The sequence below is a fragment of the Grampus griseus genome (genome assembly GCF_964374135.1).
Source record: "Grampus griseus genome assembly, chromosome: X".
Taxonomy (NCBI): domain Eukaryota; kingdom Metazoa; phylum Chordata; class Mammalia; order Artiodactyla; family Delphinidae; genus Grampus; species Grampus griseus.
In genome coordinates this window covers 108,063,205-108,085,720 of record NC_138999.1, presented here as the reverse complement: position 1 = coordinate 108,085,720, position 22,516 = coordinate 108,063,205, and the positions used below count along the sequence as shown (strand labels likewise).

Below are 22,516 nucleotides of genomic sequence, written 5' to 3'. Positions count from 1 at the left end.
TCGCTCCCGCCGCGCCAGCGGTGGCGCTTCCCGCCCTCGCTTCGATTCGTGCCGCCACCTAGCCGCCGCGCGCCGCCTGCGCTCCGCTCCCCCCGGCCACCTCTCCTCGCCCGGCCCGGCCGCCCTCGCCTTCGTCGCCGCCGCGCCCCGGACTCTGTTGGCTCCGCGCCGCGCGGCCGCCCCGGTCCCCCGCCGCCGCCGCCACTCGCCCGCCGTCCACCATGGCGAGGCAAACAGGTAGCAGGAAGCGGAAAGCGCCGGCGCTCGCGGCGGGTGGGGACGGGCCGCTGCCTCCCAAGAAGCCCAAGCGGCCGGCGGCGCTGCGCTCGCTGCTGCACTACCTGAAGGGCCGCGAAGTGGGGGCGCGGGGCCGCGCCGGGCTCCCGGGCTTCGAGGGCAAGCTGCGCGGCTACGCGGTGCGGAAGCTGCCCGAGCTGCTGAGGGAGCGCGAGCTGGCGCTGGGCACCCTCAACAAGGTGTTCGCGTCGCAGTGGCTGAACGCCAGGCAGGTGGTGTGCGGCACCAAGTGCAACACGCTCTTCGTGGTGGACGTGCAGTCGGGCCACATCACGCGCATCCCCCTGATGCGGGACCGCGGGCCCGCGTCGGCCCGCGCCCAGCCGAGCTGCGGCATCCACGCCATCCAGCTGAATCCCTCCAAGACGCTTCTGGCCACCGGGGGCGAGAACCCCAACAGCCTGGCCGTCTACCAGCTGCCCACGCTGGACCCCGTGTGCCTGGGCGACCGCCACGGCCACAAGGACTGGATCTTCGCCATCGCCTGGATGAGCGACACGGTGGCCGTGAGTGGCTCCCGCGACGGCACCGTGGCGCTCTGGAAGATGGACCCCGACATGTTCCACGGCAGCATCGCCTGGCACAACGACGCGGGCCTCCCCCTGTACGCCCACATCCGTCCCAGGGACGTGGAGACCATCCCCAGGGCCAGCACCAACCCCAGTAACCGCAAGGTGCGGGCCCTGGCCTTCAGCGGCAAGAACCAGGAGCTGGGAGCCGTGTCCCTGGACGGCTACTTCCACCTGTGGAAAGCCCAGAGCAACCTGTCCAGGCTGCTGTCCATCAGGCTGCCCTACTGCCGAGAGAACGTGTGCCTGACCTACTGCGACGAGTTGTCCCTGTACGCGGTGGGCTCCCAGTCCCACGTCTCCTTCCTGGATCCGCGGCAGCGCCAGCAGAACATCCGGCCCCTGTGCTCCCGAGAGGGCGGCACGGGTGTGCGCTCCCTGAGCTTCTACCAGCACATCGTCACCGTGGGCACGGGCCACGGCTGCCTGCTCTTCTATGACATCCGCGCGCAGACGTTCCTGGAGGAGAGGGCCTCGGCCAGCCCGCACTTCTCTCCGGGGCCCGCAGGGAGGAAGCTCAAGCTCACCTGTGGCAGAGGCTGGCTCAACCACGATGACCTGTGGGTGAACTACTTCGGTGGCATCGGCGAGCTCCCCAACGCGCTCTACACGCACTGCTACAACTGGCCCGAGATGAAGCTCTTCGTCGCTGGGGGGCCTCTCCCTTCCGGCCTCCACGGGAACTATGCCGGCCTCTGGAGCTAAGGATGGCCTCTGTGTCCTCAAAGTGCCCAGATACACCTTCCGGTCCCCTCTCGATTTCCTCCTTCACTCTGTGTTTGTGCTTTTACTCTGTGTGGCTTTTATCTTCCAGGTGGAAAGGGCCCAACTTACCTCTGCTCAGTGTGTTAGGCAAAGAGAGAGAAAGAAAGAGGGCGGGCTAGAGAGTGAGGTGTCCTTCAGGCAGTCAAAACTTTGCTTTAATAATTTTCTACACCTGTCCAACACTATTGTTTCGAATTATACAAAAATTTTTGACATTCTTAGATCTGTTCACTCTGAGTCATTTACATATTCTCTCTTGAAGGCCAGGCAGTCATGGTTTTACAATTATGTATATTTTCTTTTTCTTTTATTATTTTTTTGTTACTAGTATCACGATGATGCTGTTTTGGTTATTTTTCAGTGCAGATAGATGGTATATTAAGAACACTCTTAAAAACAGTTTGCACATCTGTTCTGGAAAGCTAGCTGTCGTTTTATAGCATTGTTCCAGTGGGAGGATGCATTCCAAGTTCTAGATTAGCGGCTTTTGGAAGCATTCCATTTGTAAATTGTCTTCATGTTTGTAGTTTGTAAGTTGTTGGTGCTAAACAGGCTTTTCAAAAACTTCATTCACTTTGAAAAAAAAGTTGTTATACAATCTTGTTTTTTGTACCAGAATCTCATTTGGTCAGAACACTTTAGGAACGCAGGGGCTCTGCTGATTGAATGTTTAGAGTTAATCTGAAAACCAAATCAATCTTTTTCTCCTTAAACCCTTATTTAAGTTTTCTCATTCCAAAACCCATAAATGAATATGTATTTTTTCACTTCTTGCCTTAGTACTATTAAGACTTGTGAGTATATTTGAATGTTTGTTAAGGAACTTGCACAGAGTTTCAGTGCCATCATTCAAAACAGGGATTCCAAGTGTGAAAATGTAGAACGTATTGCAGGCTGGGCAGAATGTATACTGATGCAGGGTATAGACTGGATATTTTTGCTGTTGCTGTTTTCAATACCAAATATTATATTTGAACATACTTAAATTTTCTAATTCTGCTTAACCGTTAAAGTCACAGGAAAAAACTGCAAAAAAGGAAAATGAGCCCGTCCCAACTCCTTCTGATAAGATTCTTAATTTGTAAAGTCCAATTTATTAAGATTTAATTTTGTCAATTTCAAAGATTCTTACCTAAAGTAGAATAAATATATTGTTAAAAAATAGTAGTGATGTTATGACCCTCAATATAATAATATACGATTATCAAGGACACAGGAAGTTTATTTCAAGAAGATGGGGTGGAAAATAAAAGTAAATGGGATTAGGTTGAAGAAAAGTATCGATACTTTGGAGCATAGACAAATACAAAGCATGGATTGTTAGGAAAACAGGTTGTACTTCTCCATATGTGAGAATATTGGAAGTGAGAGGGGAGACTGGCCCTTCCTCACAACTGGCCAGGTTGTACTGACCTTGTATTAGTATTGTGGCATGTCTGTTTTTCCTTAAATGTTTTGGCACTCAGATGCTGGCTTGGTGTCCACTACATGCTGTTCAATTGCAAATCTGAACCAACTGAGTAATATACTGAGTGGTACTAAAAGGGAGTTAAGAAATACAGGGAAAAAAAGCAGTTTTTGTTTACAGAGATTGTTTTAACAGGTTTATATAGTTGTTGTTATATAGCAGTAAAATGTATTTGTGTGCATGTATGTGTCTCCAAGTCAGTTATAAGTGTCTTAAGAGCAGAGAATGTAAGTGTCATCTTTATATTCTCACATTTCTCCACTAATGCCTAGCAAATCATAGGCAATCAGTAAATATTTACTGAATGAATGTATTTGCCTCTGGAGACCTAAAGTTCAAGGCTATGAAAAAATAAGTAAATGCATAAATAAGAGTAAAAATTTTACTCTTAAATAGTATAGAATATTGTTGTTTTCCTGCCTTTTTACCGTAAAATTTGCCCTAATTCATTTCTAGGTCAGGCCATGGTGCTTATCCATTCATAAACTTTCCATATGTGATACCAGAAGATAAAGGAAAATGTATACATTTTAGATGGCACTGGAATTTAGTATTTCCACCTGCAAATACTTAAGTTTGAAGATTCCTTTAAAATATTTTGTTTTTTACAAAATTAGTTTTGAAAGATCTTTTTTGTAGGCAGTTTCTCTTTCTACTTTGTGTGTGTGTGTGTGTGTGTGTGTGTGTGTGTGTGTGTATTTGCTGAAAACTTTTTCAAACATTACCCAAGAACTTCACCAAAGTATTCACTGCCTGTCTTCTTGTAGGTTATAGGGTATTTTTATGGTACTTTGTCATCGTTTTGGGACATTGGGAGAACATTTTCAGAGGAAGTGACGCTTTCTACGTGACGTATTATCAAGAAATAGAAGGAACATCTCTACCCTGATTTGTTCTCTGGCTTAGCCCTTAACTTCATCACTCACTCACTGTTAACTTTCTCAATTTAGGGTGTATCTCCTTGATGCCAAATCACATGGCTAGCCTTTTAAAAAACTGGATAGCCTAAGTCTGTACGTATTTATATTAGTAAAGTTTAATTATTTTGAAATATTTTCTAGTTCTGGGTCAAAGTGATCTACAGAAGTACAATTAATTGTGTAACCTGTGAGTGTGAAATAATTGAAAATGTAATTGAAAAAGTAACCATGCCAGCATTTCAATGAACCCATGCATATAGTTCACTTAAAATAAACAATGGAATACATGTCTCTAAGTACAAATAACCTATCACTGTTCCCTGAAAAACGTTAGTTACTTATAACAATGCATAAAAAAAGATTAATTCCATTTATCCCTAACTACATATTCATATATTCCTCCCCAAGTTTGTTCCTCCCCTTTACTATATGGATGAGATAATTTCTAAATTTTCTTTAAAGGGGGGAGAAAGAATTTACTAATCAAGGATATCCACTGAAATAAATTGAGATGACTACTCTGGAAAAAATTTATCTGTTAAATATACTCTAGCATTAATGATAAACAGTGTTGAATTCTCCAGAGGTTGATTTTTATCCGACTGTACTCCGCGTTGAACAAGTTGTCAAAATTTTTCCATTAATTGCTAATTTAGAATGATTTTAGAAAGCAATTCACAAAGCCCTCCCGAATGTTTTACTGACAGCTGCCTAATCTCTGCAAGCCTTGGGTAACCCAGCTACATTAAACATGTCACCATATGAGCTGCTCAGGGATGCAGTTCAGTGAGAACGACATGTACTAAAGTCAAAGAAAGGCTTCATAGGCCATAGGTGTTTGCTTTAAGGGGTGTTATTTTAAGAGCTGCTGAAAGGGCTGCCTAAAAGTATTTCCCACTACTGGACTGCTGCAAACCCAGGAACATCTATCATTGGAGTGTGGTATCACTGAAAGGGCAGTGTGGCTACAGGATGTTGCCATGACCCTCAAGTCTCAGCTCAGACCTACTGAAACAGAATTTCCTTGTAAAAACACCATTTTATTTGAGTGTTTTTAAATTAATCCATTCAGACACAAAAATGAGACAGCAACAATGAAACAGTACATCTGCCATAAAGGTTTATGATGTAGCAAAGGCAAAAGATACCTAATTCATTAATTATAAAAATTCACTAATGACAAGAAAAAGTAAATATTGTATTAAGGGTATATAGTATGTACAACGAGAATATGGAGAGAGTAACAATTAATTCTGCTAGAAAGGTCATGGAGAGCTCCCAGAAGAGTCAATACTTGAGCTGGGTCTGGCAAGTAAAATAAGAGTGGGCAGAGTTAATATTGGTTTGAAAGTACATTGTGAGTGCCTGGCATGTATGAGCACGGACATGCATACATACAGGACTGTTACAATTTGACCTTGTGAAATTTGAAGTGCCTGTGGGATTTCTAGATAGAAATGTCTGGTTGGTAGTTAGAAATATGATTCTGAGGCTCATAAGAGAAGTTAGGGCTAGAGCTACAGATGTAGGAATCATCGCTATAGAAATGGTACTTGGGAGAGGCTGGGAGGGGTGTACTATCTCAGAAGCAAGGTCTTCTGGTTCTCATTCCAAAACCCACCTATATTTAATAGGTCTGCACATAGATATATACATATGCATTACTATATGTCTGGCACATAGTAGGAAATTAATGACTTGTAGGCGGATGACCAAATGAATGTTTGTTTAGTGAATAGTAAACACTACTTAGTGACCACCCAAAAGTAATATTTCATTTTTTCATTTGGTAATGATCAACTTTTATTATAAATTTTCCTAATGAGTCATATTAACCAAAAGAAGGTCAGGGAAATCTACCAAATGTTGCTGTTGTAAATAAAGAAAAATCTATATTTCAGTTAGATGTTTTTGTATCCTTTGTAGAATGTAGGTCATTCTGCAGTTGGGCAAGAAGAAAGCTAAGTATTGATGATAATTTCCTTACAAATGAATTTTTTGTTTTTCCATTTTGGAGGTACAGTTCACTGAAGCAAACACGTTGATGATGTCAATGAGAGTAATGGTGCTATTTTCACCCTTTCTAATGCCATTATTGTGCTATTCTCTGTTTCAACCTAAGGCATTAATGTTTCATGTTGATTAAATTTTAACATCTAAATTGCCCTTTTATGTTACACACAAATGATAAACTTGAATGTTCCAGTCAGAGGACAGCAACTTTAGTTTCCTCTAGGCTCCTAGTTAATTCATCAAATAACATCCCCCAGCACCTGAGATATGGCTCATTTTTGTTCCTCCTGCCTTACTAACCCAGAGATATAGGGTTGAGTGTGGTTTTTGTTTTTGAATTATGCCATATATGACTAAAACTAGATGCTGTTTTACACAATAGATGCATTCCTGGACATTTGTACATGAAGCACATTTTTGAAAATGGAATCATATATTCCCTCATTGATTTACATTATAATTTTAGAAGTGTCATCTTTGTTATGGATTGATTTCCAATGGACAGTGGTTTTTAACACGTTGCCACTGCCTCCACCTCTTGAGACAAGTACTTTAGTCTTCACATACAAGCTAAGTGATGTAATGGAATCCCTTATTTCAAAGAATATTAAAGGATACTTTCAGAATGTGATAAATTAAGCCCTATTTCATTTGTGTAGAAAATGGGATTTCTTAAAATAGGACATCCTGTAATTTGATTTGCTCTGTATATATTTATCACAAGCCAGAGCAAATTCTACGATATCCTCATATGTCATGTGTAAAGAGCTCTCTTCTTTCTTTTTCTCTGGTCTTTCTTTATGAATATTGCCCTAAGCAAAGGTGTTTGGCTTATGGATACTCCCAAGGGATGATAAATAATGCTTTGTTTTTCCTCACTAATTTAACCTTTTAAAAACTTGGGGTATTTGAATCAGTTTTTAAAAAGATAGTTTCAGCATAATCATGCTAGACGAACCGTGGCTCCAGAAATAATAAGAATGTAAAATGTTTCCTTAGTTGCCTTCTTAAAGATCGGGGACTTTTTTTAATTTAAATTTTTTTTCCATTGTGGTAAAACACACACACGCAATTTACCATCTTACGCATTTTTAAGTGTACAGTTCAGTAGTGTCAAGTATACTCACACTGTGGAACTAATCTCCATGACTTTGTCATCTCGCAAAACTGAAACTCTACACACATTAAACAAGAATTTTCCATTCCTCCCTCCCCATCAGCCCCTGGCAACCACCATTCTACTTTCTTTCTCTGAGTTTGACTACTCTAGGTACCTCATATAAATAGAATCATACAATATTTATCTTTTTTTAACTAGCTTAATTCACTTAGTGTAAGTTCCTCAAGGTTCATTCATGTTGTATCATGTCAAAACTTCTTCCTTTTAAATACTGAATAGTATTCCATTGTCTGTATATATGACATTTTTTATCCATCCATCTGTTGAGGAACACTTGGGTTGCTTTTACCTTTTGGCTATTGTGAATAATGCTGCTATGAACATATGTGTGCAATTATCTCTTCCAGACTCTGCTTTCAATTATTTTGGATATATACCCAGAAATGCAAATGCTGAATCTCATGGTAATTCTGTTTCTGATTTCTGTTTTCCATAGTGGCTATACCATTTTACATTCCCACCAACAGTACACAAGTGTTCCGATTTCTCTATATCTTCAACAACATTTGTTATTTTCTGTTTTTTTGACAGTGACATCCTCATGGGCTATGAGGTGTCAGGGGCTGTTTTTAAACTTGTTTCAATTTATAATTGATTGATACAAACATTCCAGCCCAATCCTTAAGTATTACTAGTACACTACATGTGGAACAGAACATATACTGTGGGGAGAAATCATGATGATTTAAGTATGGGCAAGGAAGTTTTGAAATATATCAAACATATAGAAAATCTGTTTTCTTTATATGTTTTTCTTGGATAATTTGAAAATTAGAGTTTGAACTATCATTTTTAAAAAATTCTCAATATATTTAACCTCTAATTTATTTATTTGAACACATCTAGTGTTCCTAACTAGATGTAAGGAAAAAGTTATATCTTAAATGCTATCCTTGGTGTATTTTGAGGGGAAATACCTACAGTAAAAAATTAATTCTAGAAATAACTAGTAATTATATTCTGCCCAAGGATATGTTTCTTACAATTGACCTTAGCCTGAAGTTTCTTAGGAGTGTCTTGGGAAATAAAGTGAGTTATAAATAGAGGATATGCCACTTTCAGTGGCAGTTGATGGAGCAAAACATCATAGAAAGTTTCAACACCTGAAACTAATTTTAAACTCAGTGTTAGAGTGTGCTGCTAGAAAATCTGTTTTAAATAATAGATGAAACAAACTACCTCTTGCTATCCAGTCTGTTTTACAGGTCAGATTACATAACCAAAAGAAGTTATTTAACCTCTCAGTAAATAACTGAATATTTCAGAAAGGAACTATTCTAAAATAGGCATGTTAAAAATCTGTGTATCTGGAAAGATCTAGTCTCATTCTAGACCCTTAAAATTTTTGGTGTGTTTATAATCAGAAAAAAAATACAGGAATGTATAAAGGTGGGATGCCAAGAAATTTTTAATCTCTTTGATTTACCATCTATATTTACAAATTTTGCAACATTTTATAATGGCTAGCATTTTTTCCTGTTTTAAAGATCTCTTTGAAGCCAATTATGAATGAAGTGCTAAATCCCCAAATTTTATATTTTTTTCACACTTTACTGTCATTAGAGATTTACTTATATATTTCTAATATTGTAAGCATCTTGCAAGACCATGTTTTTTTGAATTTTTACTCCTCAATAAAGTGCATGGCATAATAAATGCCTAATATATTTTGAACAAATTGATTTTCTGATTTTTTAAGTAAAAATGAGATTTATTTGGCTTTCTTGATGGTTAGGAGCATCTCACTTCATTGTAAATGAGAACTGTAACATCTGTATATATATATTATGGAATTGGATATTTTTCATATACACTCTTCTAGATATTCTTGTTAACATTCTTTTTACCTTCAAGAGTTGGTATATTGGATTAAGAGAAGGGATACTCCTTAGTATATTCTAATATATGGGTGCTAGTAACATGTTGTTTGCTCCAAAAATTCCAGAAGTTCACACACATCTCCACTCACCTTCAGTAATATTAGTTCAGTCAAATTCGATATTCGCCATATTAATTTCCCAATTTGTTGTTCAGCATCATATTGTGTAAAATACTGAGAGTAGCACTGACACCCTGGCCTAAAAAGATGCTTTGCTTTTTCCACTTTTATTGGCCCATTTTTGAGAAAATTTTGATTAGAAGTAACCCAGAGAACTAACATTCCATTGAGTTTCACCCTTTATAAATGCATGCTCACATTCTGCAGAAAGTAGTTGCTATGGTTTTTTGTTTTGGTTTGGTTTTGGTTTAAATATGAGACAAACAGGAAGTGACTGAATCCCCAGAAGAAAAATCTATTTTAAACCCAAACTAGTGTGGCAATTGGGAAAGTGGTATTTTCACTAGCAACACTTGGTTTTGGTATTTCTACAAATTTAAAAACATTATGGGGAATTCCCTGGCGGTCCAGTGGTTAGGACTCCATGCTCTCACTGCTGAGGGCCCGGGTTCAATCCCACGTCCGGGAACTAAGATCCCACAAGCCGCGTGGCCCGGCAAATGAATGAATGACTGAATGCATAAATAAATAAATAAATAAAAGCATTATGAATCATTGTACCAGATCCTACCAGGTGATCAGTTTATTCCTTGAGTATTAGTTGTAACTGCTTTGAAATAAATGGGATCTTGTTTTGATTCAAGGCTCTAAATAGTATCTCAGTGGCAAGTTTGGGAAATGTTGGCTTAGACTAAGATTATCTTCAAGACTCTTCTATGTAGTGCAGCCACTACTAATCCATTTACAAATGTCCATACATTCATATAGCATCTCATCTCTCAAATTTCTATCATCACTCACTGTGACATCACTCAGGCTTTGAGATATGGCTTTACATAGGAATTCCCTGGGTATTTCTGTCCACCATGCTACAATGCATCACCAAACATCTGACATCTAGGAGTGGCTTACTCCCCCAAGTGAATTGAAAACATTTTTTCATATCCTACAACTCAGCATTAAATAGCCCCCATTGTGTAACTATTATCTACTGGGTTTGTTTTATATTAGCTATTAAATAAAGGTGTTATTCACTGTTCTATGTCAGTTGTACTTTCAACATCTTCCTGGAATCATATTTGCCAAAAAATAAGTTGACATTTTTTAATGAGATGTAGAGTTATTAAAATTGTAAAGCCCATTTTATTAATGGGAGCCGGAAGTTAGTGTAAAATAAGAATGCTTATGTATGTAACTGCATTTAGACTTGAGATGATTATGTAAAACTTTTTTTTGGTCTTATGTTGATCCTTATTTAGCCTGTCCAAAGTGGACATATTTTATAAACTATTAAAGGTATAAGAGTTGAATCCATATAGAAAATATTTACATACTCAACAGGGCAACAAAAATGATGTAGTACTTTACTGTTAAACTAGTTCTCTTCTCAACAACCTCAAAATTCAAAAGATGAGGACTGTAGCAAGAAAATAACAGTTGAAAAAGGAAGGATCATTCAAAGAACAAATATTATGATCATATCTAAGTAAAAACTTATTAAAATAATTTATTGAAGTATACTTTTGAAACATAAAATACCGGTCATGGTCCCATGGATTTGGAGATATAGAAAACTTGCTAAAACATGGTAGTAATTAAAAATGTTTCTCATTTTCCAACAGGTCATTGCTAGTCATGGCTTTTTTCCCAGACATTCCTTCTTTGTATGTGTCTTTAGTTTCTCTTAAGAGGGTAAATGAGGCTGATTTTTTAAGTATCTTAAAAAAACATGCCTCAGGCAAATATACAAACTATATTTTATTTCTCTGTTTTATTTTTTGCAAATATCTTTAAAATATTGTCTGTGATCCTATCAGATGAGAAACTTATTTGTTCCCTGTGTGCTTTTAATTGCAAATGGAAATAAAAGCCACAATAAATTTTCAATCACTCATATTTTCCTACAAGTTAGAAGTAAAAATGGATGGAGATAATGGAGTTTAAGTTTGGTCAGTCTTTGGACACTCGCTTCCTTTGCAGAGGTCAGCATATCTTCAAATATGGTCCTGGAACTAGCTGCACTAAATTTATCCAGGATCTTACCAAACCAAACCAAACCAGAGAAAATGCAGATTCCTGGCTGGCCCCAGAGTATGCATTTACATAATGGTTGTCGGAGATTTGGATGCCGTCTAAAATTTGAGAAGAACTGCTTTTAGCTGTTGAGTTTTCAGTTATCTGGTCTCTCTCAGAGCTCACTTTGCTCATTGCTTTTTAACCTGAGCAAATTGCATGGAAGAAAGCCAGGTATGATTTAAATGCTTAACTTCATTTGAGACTCAGGCTTTAGCTATGATGTTTTTATTCCTACTTGCTAGTGAACGGTCTAGGGAATTTTTCTGAGCTAAAGTTGCTTATGCATCCTCAGAACCTGGAAAAGTACATGGAACATAGTATATGTTCAATCAATTTTAACTGAAAGAATAAGAAAACTCAGCATTTAAATAATAAATCTCATCTAAAATATAATGTAATATGGCTCCATCACACTGTATATTTCACTTCACTTACAAATGTTATTTGATTGGATGAGTATCAATTTTTATTCAATAATGTAAAATCTTAGCATCTCACATATATTTCTCTTTATGTGTATCAGGATTGATTTATAAAATGCTCTGCTATACATTTACACTTAGGGAGGTTTTAAAAAATTTTTGCTTTGTTTTCTTTGCATTTGAATTTCTTAAGGCAATTATGCTTCATTTAAAAGCCAGTTTTACATTTTAGGAGCTGTATAAAATTTTACACATTTATTTCTATCATCCCATGATACTCATTTTAAAATGTATATCTCCAGAAACATAATAGGCCCCTTGCAATTAGAAAAGCATCTGAACTTTGAAGAATGCTTTAGAAAAACTCTCCAACCCCTTTATACCTAGCAGTGGAGTAAGAGTATGTTCCCATAAGTAGTACTTCATGATTGACAAATTGGTATGCATTGACCTTTTATCTTCTTAACATGCTTCAAAGTCTATGGCTGGGATATATGACAACAGAAGGATTATTTTCAATACGGGGTACCTGTTTTATGCTGTTTTTCTTAGAATCATCTCAAAAATTTATATTTTCCTTTAGCAATATAAGGTACTAAAAATGTTTTTTTTACTGAAATATAACACAGAAAAATGTTCACAAATCACAAGTCATAGCTCAAAGAATTCTCGCAAATTCAATGCATCCTGATAACCAACCAACAACCAGTTCATCAAGCAGAACATTACAGGCACATCGCTACCTGCTCATGCCTCCTCCCAGTCCTACCGCCTTCCTGTTACCAAAAGGGACTGTGATGATGACTTCTAACACCACCAGTTTTACCTGTTTTGAATCTGATAAAAATGGGATAGTGTGTGCTCTTTTGTGTCTGGCTTCTTTCACTCAGTGTTATGTCCGTGAGGTCTTGAATTTTATCAAATGTTACTGTCTGAATCTATTTTGAAATAATCATGTAATTCTTTTTTTACATTACATGAAATTATTTATTTTTTAGTACTAAACCAATTTTCCTTTCCTGAAATAATCCCCTCTTGGTCCTTTTGCATTATCTTTCCATATGTTACTGGTTTGGATGTATTACTATTTTATTTATAATATCTATGTTATCAAGAGATAAAAGTCAGTAATATTTTTGTTATTATTATTATCAGTTTGGGTATCAAGTCATGCTAACCTCATAAAAGTGAGGGAGTTGTTCCTTTTTTCCTATTCTCTGAGAGATACTGGGTAAATTTGTTTAAGTACTTGGAAGAGTTCACCAGCACGGCTCTCTGGCACAGAGTATATTTGTAGGAAGGTTTGTAACAACAGATTCAATTTATTTATGGAATCTAAGATGGTTAAGATTTTCTAGTTCTTCTTATGTCAATTTTACTTGACTGCAGCTTCCAAGTATAGTTTGTCCTTTTCATCTAAACTGAGAAATGTATAAAATGACTTATAATAGTCTCGTATATCTTAAATTGTATTTAAGGTGTAAATTATATACAGTAAAGTACTCCAAACAAAATAACAGTATACTAATAATACACTCAGACAGACACACACATGTATGTGTGCGTGCATATATATGTGTATATGCATATATACACACATACACATGCACACACATTTATTATAATACAGATTATTTCCAACAGATTATTGCCAGAATGCTCCTTTCCCTGCTATTTGATTTTTATCATCACATGTTAGTTTTGCCTGTTTTTAAACTTCATGTAGATAGAATCATATGGAATGTATTCTTGCCTCTCACTTTTTTCACTCAACATTTGTGAGATCCATCCATATAGTTGCATGTATCACTAGGGTTTTTTTTTAATTGCTTTGGTATTATTCCACTGTAGTAATATAGCACATTATCCTTATCCATTTACTGTTGATGGATATTTTTTCTAGTTTTTGACTATTTTGTATAAAGCTGCTGTGAACATCCTTGCACATATTTTATGGTGGACATCAACTCATTTATGTTGGATATATACTCAAGAATGGAATTGCTGTATTGTAAAGTAGGCTTATGATTAGCTACAATAGGTACTAACCTTTTTTTAGAAGTTGTACTATTTTACAGTTCCATCAATGGACTTGTAAGAGAGTTCTTGTTGCTCCAAATTCTTGCCAAGTGTTGGTACTGTTGGCCCTCTTTTCCATCTGGTATGTGCGCAGTGGTATGTCATCGTGGTTTTCATTTGCACTACCCCTAACAGTGAGGACGTTTATCACCTTTTCACCTGCTTATTGTCATTTTTATTTCCTCTTATGTCAAGTGTCTCTTCAATTCTTTACCCATTTTTAAAGTGGGGTTTCCCTTTTTCTCATTTTCTAGACATGAGAACTTTGCAAATATTGTGTATTCTGAAAAGTCTCTTAGTTCATAGCTTGCCCTTTATTTTCTTAGTAGTGTTTTACAATAAACAGAAGTTCTAACTTTTAATGAAGTGAAATTTAGCAATTAAAAAATTTTATAATTAGTGATTTTGGTGTGCTGATAAAGAATTCTTTCCTTATTCCAAGTTCATTAAGATATTCTTCTATGTTTTCCTCTAGAAGTTTTATTCTTTCAGCTCTCATATTTAGATATATGATCAATCTCCAATTATGGTATCAAGTTTATTTTCTTCCATGTAGATATTAAATTTACAAAGTACATTTTCTTTCTTTTATTAATTGCAGTGAAGTCTTTGATGAAAATCATGTGTGGGGCTCCACAGTTTGTGGACTCTATTCCATAATTTATTAGCTACCTTTGCACCAATACCAAACTGTCTTTTTTTTTAAATTTTATTTATTTTTTATACAGCAGGTTCTAATTAGTTATCTATTTTATACATATTAGTGCATATATGTCAATCCCAATCTCCCAATTCATCCCACCACCACCATCGCCCCCACCACTTTCCCCCCTTGGTGTCCATACGTTTGTTCTCTACATCTGTGTCTCTATTTCTGCCCTGCAAACCAGTTCATCTATACCATTTTTCTAGGTTCCACATATATGCGTTAATATATGATATTTGTTTTTCTCTTTCTGACTTACTTCACTCTGTATGACAGTCTCTAGGTCCATCCATGTCTCTACAAATGACCCAATTTTGTTCCTTTTCATGGTTGAGTAATATTCCATTGTATATATGTACCACATCTTCTTTATCCATTCATCTGTTGATGGGCATTTAGGTTGCTTCCATGACCTGGCTATTGTAAATAGTGCTGCAATGAACATTGGGGTGCATGTGTCTTTTTGAATTATGGTTTTCTCTGGGTATATGCCCAGTAGTGGGATTGCTGGATCATATGGTCAAAATGTCTTAATTACTTTTTGCATCGTAAATCTTGAAATTTGATAGTGTAAATCCTCCAGGTTTATTCTTTTCTGCAATACAAACTTGGATATTCTTTGTACTTTTCATATCCATATTTTGAGAAACAATTTATCAATTTAAAAAGAAATCTGGGGAGGGGGCTGGAATTCCCTGGTGGTCCAGTGGTTAGGACTCAGTGCTTTCACTGCCGAGGGCCTGGGTTTGATCCCTGGTCAGGGAACTAAGATCCCACAAGCCATACAGTGCAGCCTAAATAAATAAATAAATATTTTTAAAAAGAAGAAGAAAAAAAGAAATCTGGGGGTTAATTTGAATTGTGTTAAATCCATGAAATACTTGGAGAGATTTCACATATTTACAATTGTGAGCTTTTTATTCCAGGAGCATAGTATATTCCTCTATTTGTTTAAGACTTTATTTCAGTCAGTAATATTTTACAGTTTTTAGTGCAATGCACAACTTCCCTTAAATTTCTTCCTAGGTAATTGATATTTTAATAGTACTATAAATGACATTGTAAAACTTTTACCTTCCATTTCTTTAATGCTAGTATTTAGAAATACAGTCAAAAGCTGTTCATTGGCCTTGTATCCATTGAAATTGCCAATCTCTCTTCTCATTTCTAATATTTACTTTTTATGTAGGAGCTTGTGGATTATCTTCATACTCAATGATATCATCTGAGAATAAAGACAAGTTTCATTATTCTTTTCCAATCTCAATCAATACCTTTTATTTCTTTGTCTGGCTTATTTGCATTAGGTAATACCTCCAATACAATGTTGACTAGAATGGTGATAGTAAATACACTCCTCTTGTTCCCAAATTCAGAGGAAAGTTTACAATACTTCATTAAAGTATGATTCTTACTATATTTTTTGAAGATACCCCTTTTCCAATTAAGAAAATTCCCTTATATTCCTAGTTTGCTACGATTTTTTAAAAATCTTGGCTGAGTATTGAATTTTGTCAAATGTATTGTAGTCATCTATCTAGAATTATCATATGAGTTTTTGCAGTGAATTTTATTGGTTTTCAAACATTAAACTTACCTTGCATTTCTAAAAGAAATCATTGGGCTTGATTTGCTAATGTTTATTAGGATTTTTATTTTTCTGATACATATTTCAATTAGTTAATTTTGTTGTTCAGATTGTTCATATTCTTACTGATTTACTATCTGCTCATACTGTTGGTTATTGTGAAAGGTGTGTTCATATCTTACAGTGCAATACTAGATATATCTGGCTTTCCTTTTGAGCATTATCAATTTTTTTCTTTATAAGTATTTAAATTTATGTTATCAGAGGCATATACATTTGAATTTTTATGGTGAATTGACCATTTTACCATTTTTAAAATTTCCTTTTTTTCCAGTTTTATTGAGAAATAATTGACAAACATCACTGTATAAGTTTGTCAGCATGATGCTTGGTTTAAATGTGGTACAAAATGATTATCACAATAGGTTTAGTTAACATCCATCATCTCATGTAGATACAATAAAAATAAAAGAAAAAATATTCTCCTCATGATGAGAACTCTAAAGACCTACTCTCTTAACATTTTTCCTATATATTGTACCACACAGCTATGTTGACTATAGTCTTCATGTTATACTTCGTCCCTCGTACTTATTTACCTTATAACTGGAAGTTTGTAGGTTTTTACCTCTTTTCTCCAATTCCCCAACCCCCCATCCCCCACCTCTGGTGACCACAAATCTGATCTTTTTCTGAGTTTAGTGGGGTTTTTTTGTTTTTTGTTTTTGTTTTGTTTTCAGATTCTGCATGTAAGTGAGAGCATATAGTATTTGTCTTTCTCTGTCTTATTTCACTTAGCATAATGCCTTCAAGATCCATCCATGTTGTCACAAATGGTAGGATTGCATCGTTCTTTATGGGTGAATTATATGTGTATATATAATTTCTTTCTCTTTTCTTTCTCACAACTTTTTTATTCATTCTTCTATCAATGGACACAGGTCGTTTCCATATTTAGCTATTGTAAATAATGCTGCTATGAACATGGGGGTACAGATATCTTTTCAAGTTAGTGTTTTTCTTTCCTTCAGATATATTCTCAGAAGTGGAATTGCTGGATCATATGGTAGTTCTGTTTCTAATTTTTTGAGGAACCTCCATACCATTTTCCACAGTGGCTGCAGCCAATTTATATTCTCACCAACAGTGCACAAAGGTTCCCTTTTCTCCACATCCATGCCAGCATTTGTTATTGTCTTTTTTATAAAAGCCATTCTAACAGGTGTGAGGTGACATCTCATTGTAGTTTTGATTTGCATTTCCCTGATTACTAGTGATATTGAGCACCTTTTCATGTACCTGTTAGCCATTGGAATATCTTCTTTGGAAAAATGTGCGTTCAGGTCCTTTGCTCATTTTTGAATTGGATTCTTTGTTTTTTTTGCTATTGAGTTGTATGAGTTCTTCGTATATTTTGGATAGTAACCCCTTATCATATAGATGATTTGCAAATATTTTTTCCCATTCTGTAGGTTGTTGCTTCACTTTGTTGATGGATTCTTTTGCTATGCAAAAGCTTTTAAATTTGATATAGTCCCACTTGTTTATTTTTTATTTTGCTGCTTGTACTTTAGGTGTGATTTCCAAAAAATTGTTACCAAGACCCATGTCAAGGAACTTTTTTCCTTCATTTTCTTCTAGGAGTTTCATGGGTTTCAAGTCTTACATTTAAGTCTTTAATCCATTTGAGTTAATTTTTTGTTAATGGTGCAAGAGAGGAGTCAAACTTCATTCTTCTACATGGAATATCTGATTTCTGTTTCCAGAAACACTAGAAAAGATATCTGTACCCCACAGCACCATTTTGAAATATCCCTTTTTTATCTCTAAAACTTCTTCTTGTCTTCTGTAATATTATTATGGACACACCAGATTTCTTTCAGTTAGCATATGCATGGCATATTATCTTCACTCTTCTATTTTTCTGCTTTAAAATTTATTAACAGCATATAATTGCTTTATATTTAACCTTCCACCTTTAGGTTTTTAATGGAGAATTTAATCCATTATATATAATGCAATTACTCATACCTTTTTATTTATACCCACCATCTTGCTATTTCTTTTTCATTATATCTTCCTGTTCTGTTTTTCTCTCCCTTCTTAACTTCTTTTGAATGACTCAAATAATTTTATAAGATATATATATCTTCCACTACTCCCCCAATAATACTAGAATCTTCCAATCTATTAATCCACTTTATTCCCTACCACATTTTCCAATATTGTTGTCATGTATTTTAATTCTATACAAATTTTAAATGGAAGACATTTGTATTATAATTCTATTCAGTTTTTAAATTTATGCACATATTTACCCTTTCATGTGTTCTTCATTCTATTACATATTTTTTTGTTTCCATCTAGAATAATTTTATTTCTACCCCAAGTACTTCATTGTGCATTTTTTTAGGATAAGTGTACTGGTGACAACATCTCTTACTTATTGTTCATCTGACAATACCTTTATTTCACTTGCATTTTTGAAAAGTATTTTCACTGAGTATGGAATTCAAGGTTGGCCAGTATTTTATTTCAGTTTCAATATGTCATCCATTTAGTTTTCATTTCCACTGAGAAACCAGTTGCCAAGTCATATTATTGTTCCTTTGGTTGTAATGTACCCTTTGCCCTCCAACCTGCTTTTAAGATTTTATTTTTTTGTCTCTGGTTTTTGTCAGTGTAATCTTGATATGTCTAGGTGTGATTTTTATTGAATGTATCTTTATTGGGGTTCTCAGAAATTCTTGAATCTGTGGGTTTATCAATTTTGAGAAATTCCAGATACAATTTCTTCAGATATTGTTTCTGTCTCATTTTCTCTTCTTTCCTTATAGGTAACAAATTACTGGTATGTTAGAACTTTTTAATGTGCCCAATATGTCCCTTATCCCCTTTTCTATATTTTACATCTTTTTCATTCTCACTTTACACTGTTTAATTTACTGTTAAAGCCATGTATTTGACATTTTAAAGCAGTCATTTTATTTTTATTGTATATTCTATATTTTATATTTTGTATACTTTCTATATATTCTATTTTTATGGTAAAATTCTTAAACTATTATTTTATTGAACATATTACAGTGTCCCTCGGGATTGGTTCCAGGACCTGCCGAGGATACCAAAATACATGGATGCTCAAGTCCCATAATCAGCATTCCACATCCTGTGCTCCTCATCTGTGGATTCAGACAACTGCAAATCACGTAGTACTGTATTTACTGAAAAAAATCCCAGTGCAAACCCATGTTGTTCAAGGGTCAATAGTAGTTATATCAAAAAATTCCTTGTCTACTAATTGCAAAATTTTGATCACCTGTATGTCAGTTTCTAGTGTTTGATTTTCCCCTTGTTTTGGGGTCTCTGGTCCTAACCCTTAGGATGTTTAATAATTATCATCAAATTTTGGAACTTTTGTTTAAATTTGTACAGGCTCCAGATGACATTCTATTCAATCAGAAATGATTTAAACTTTCCTCTTTTGGACAGCATAATGCGAGCTGATCACCTTTATCCACTGAGAGACCAAGATGACACAAGTCTACGTTGCAGTTTGGTAAGGCTAAGATTCTACTCCTGAGTCATTCCTGTTCCTAGGGCATAACCCTCCAGAGATTTCACCTGACAACTTGCTGTGTTACCAGGGCCTCATCCCTTGGCAGGTCCTAACCTCTTACCTTTTTCTCCTAAGCACAGCAAGACCGCCAAAAACTCTGTTCTTATTAGAGGATTCCAGCTTCACACCTTTATCTCCTGACCTGTGCAGCTTCACAATTCAGCAAATGTTTTGAGAAGAAAACTGGTCACATGCTTGACTCTTCATGTCTCTAATTTTGTCACTCTAGCCTTGTGAGACTATCAAAAACTATGCTAGATTCTCTCCTTCTCCTCCTCCCTCTGCTCACAGCCATTCGTCCAGGATAAACTCAGATTATTAGCCTCTGGCTTATACTCAGAAATGACAAATTGGGGAAGGCAACTACGTAAGATCTGCTCACCTCTGCAAGATTCTACTGTCTAAAATATTTGCCCTTCTTCACCTTGTAGCTTCTACAAGCTCTAACATATTTAAACTGATGATTTATGTTGTTTCTTTTTTAAATCCTGCTTTTCTAGGTGTCCTTGGTAATACCACTGGTCTATTAAAACATACTCCATCTCACCTGGGAAGTAGGAGTCTCTGCATTTTACTTTTTTTTTTTTTTTCCCCACAGCACGCGGGCCTCTCACTGTTGTGGCCTCTCCCATTGAGGAGCGCAGGCTCAGCGGCCATGGCTCACGGGCCCAGCTGCTCCGCGGCATGCGAAATCCTCCCGGACCGGGGCACGAACCCGTGTCCCCTACATCGGCAGGCGGACTCCCAACCACTGCACACCAGGGAAGCCCTGCATTTTACTTTTTTGATGTATTAGTAGTATCTAATATGCTTGTAATCCTCAGAACAGTCCTGAGACTTAGGTGCTATTATTATTCCCCTTTTTCAGATGAGAAAAATGATGAAAAGAGAGGTTAAGTAAATTCCCAAAGTCACACAGCTAGTAAGTAACATACATGTAGCCAGAATTTGAACTCAGGTAGCAAGGTCTGAAGTCCATAGTCTTAACCACAGTGTTATTAAGAATATACCTTTGAGATCTCTTCAGAAAATGATGACATCATATGCAAGTATATGAATTTACTGTAATTCATATGGCAATTCTTTTATGAATAGATATTTATATTGCATTTGGTTTCTGAAAGATAAATATTTGGTTTTAAACTAGCTTAATCTTTCTTAAGTTTTCCATTACGAGACACAATCTTAGTGTGCTTAGAAGCTTAGAGTATTAAAGAGAAGAACTACTGATGTTCTTTTGAACATTTTCATTATAATTATAATCATTTCCTATTCTCACAATTTCCCCACAGTTTACAAATAAGGTATAATTTACCAAGAGTAAAATCACTGTTGTGTTGTAACAAAGATATGTATACTTTTGTTTCCATATAGTATATATGCATACTGTAAATTCCTGCCAGTGGATCTTTTTGGTCAATCAATATACAGATTTTATCTTTTATTTTTTATTTATTATTATTTTTAATTCCTGAAATATTTTTTTTATTGGAGTATAGTTGATTTACAATGTTGTGTTAGTTTCTGCTGTACAATGAAGTGAATCAGCTATATGTATACATATGTCCCCTCCCTCTTGGACCTCCCTCCCACCACCACCCCCAATCCCACCCATCTAGGTCATCACAGAGCACTGAGCTGAGCTCCATGTGCTATGTAGCAGGTTCCCACTAGCTATCAATTTTACACATGGTAGTGTGTATATGCAATATACACATTTTAAATGTTAATATATATAACTAAATTTCACTCTAAAAATATACCACTTTATACTTTCTCCTAATTGTATGAGAATTCTTATTTCCCACAATCTCACCAATACTCACTATAATTAAATTCAAACATTTTAATATGCATAGAATTTAATTTTAAATGGAAATAAAACTTTAGAGATTGTATGCTTTCTTATCTTTCCACCATAAAGATATTTGCTGAACCTTATTAATTTGACTCTTTCAGTCTTATTGTGAATTAGCTTGAGAAAAATCATTTAGATCATATTTCATGTTTACACATGGATTTCAATCATTCTTCTAAAGTTCTTTTTTATTTCTAAGTACCTAATAGATTCTTTATTATGTTATTGGGTTTCCTGATACATAATTTTACCATGATGTGTGTATTTCAGTACTAGTAAGATTTAATCAATATTTAATATCCTTCTGAGAATTTCTCAACCCAACATTCATTAATTTTTATCATGTTCCCTTGGGATGTAAATATTTATTCCATAAGAAATGGTTTTCTGGGGCTTCCCTGGTGGCACAGTGGTTGAGAGTCCGCCTGCCGATGCAGGGGACACAGGTTCGTGTCCCGGTCTGGGAGGATCCCGCAAGCCACGGAGCGGCTAGGCCCGTGAGCCATGGCCTGCACGTCCGGAGCCTGTGCTCCGCAACGGGAGAGGCCACAACAGTGAGAGGCCTGCGTACTGCAAAAAAAAAAAAAAAAAAAAAAAGAAATGGTTTTCTGTGGACAAACTTATTTGTGAAATACTGGGTTAAACGATATTAAACTACTCCTTTCCTTTCAGAGATTTTCACGTGGTCATGTGCACTGTAAATCTCCAAGAGGTGGGTATGGTTTGTAGCATTTCTAAAACATACTTCACCAGAAAGAACTTTGTTTTTCTTCTTACAGAGAAACTCATTGAATCAGTATTCTAAGAAACATGGTTGAGGAAACATTGTCTAACAATTGTCTTGTACGTGGAAGAATTATGTACACATTGCAAATGCTAAGAGTGGCTCAAGAGGCATAAATGGAGATAATGGTCATCTATTTTTAGAGGAAAGGTCTCCAGATGAAAACTTTTGGA

General features: G+C 36.3%; 1 protein-coding gene across 1 annotated transcript; it reads left to right on the top strand.

Moving 5' to 3' along the window:
- Nucleotides 1-221: 221 nt before the first annotated feature.
- LOC309839542 (DDB1- and CUL4-associated factor 12-like protein 2) lies at nt 222-1,571 on the top strand (the record flags this gene model as incomplete). Its single annotated transcript, XM_082681318.1, has 1 exon — nt 222-1,571. The coding sequence occupies one exon, from the start codon at nt 222-224 to the stop codon at nt 1,569-1,571; it is 1,350 nt and encodes a 449-aa protein (XP_082537444.1).
- Between the last annotated feature and the right edge of the window lie 20,945 nt (nt 1,572-22,516).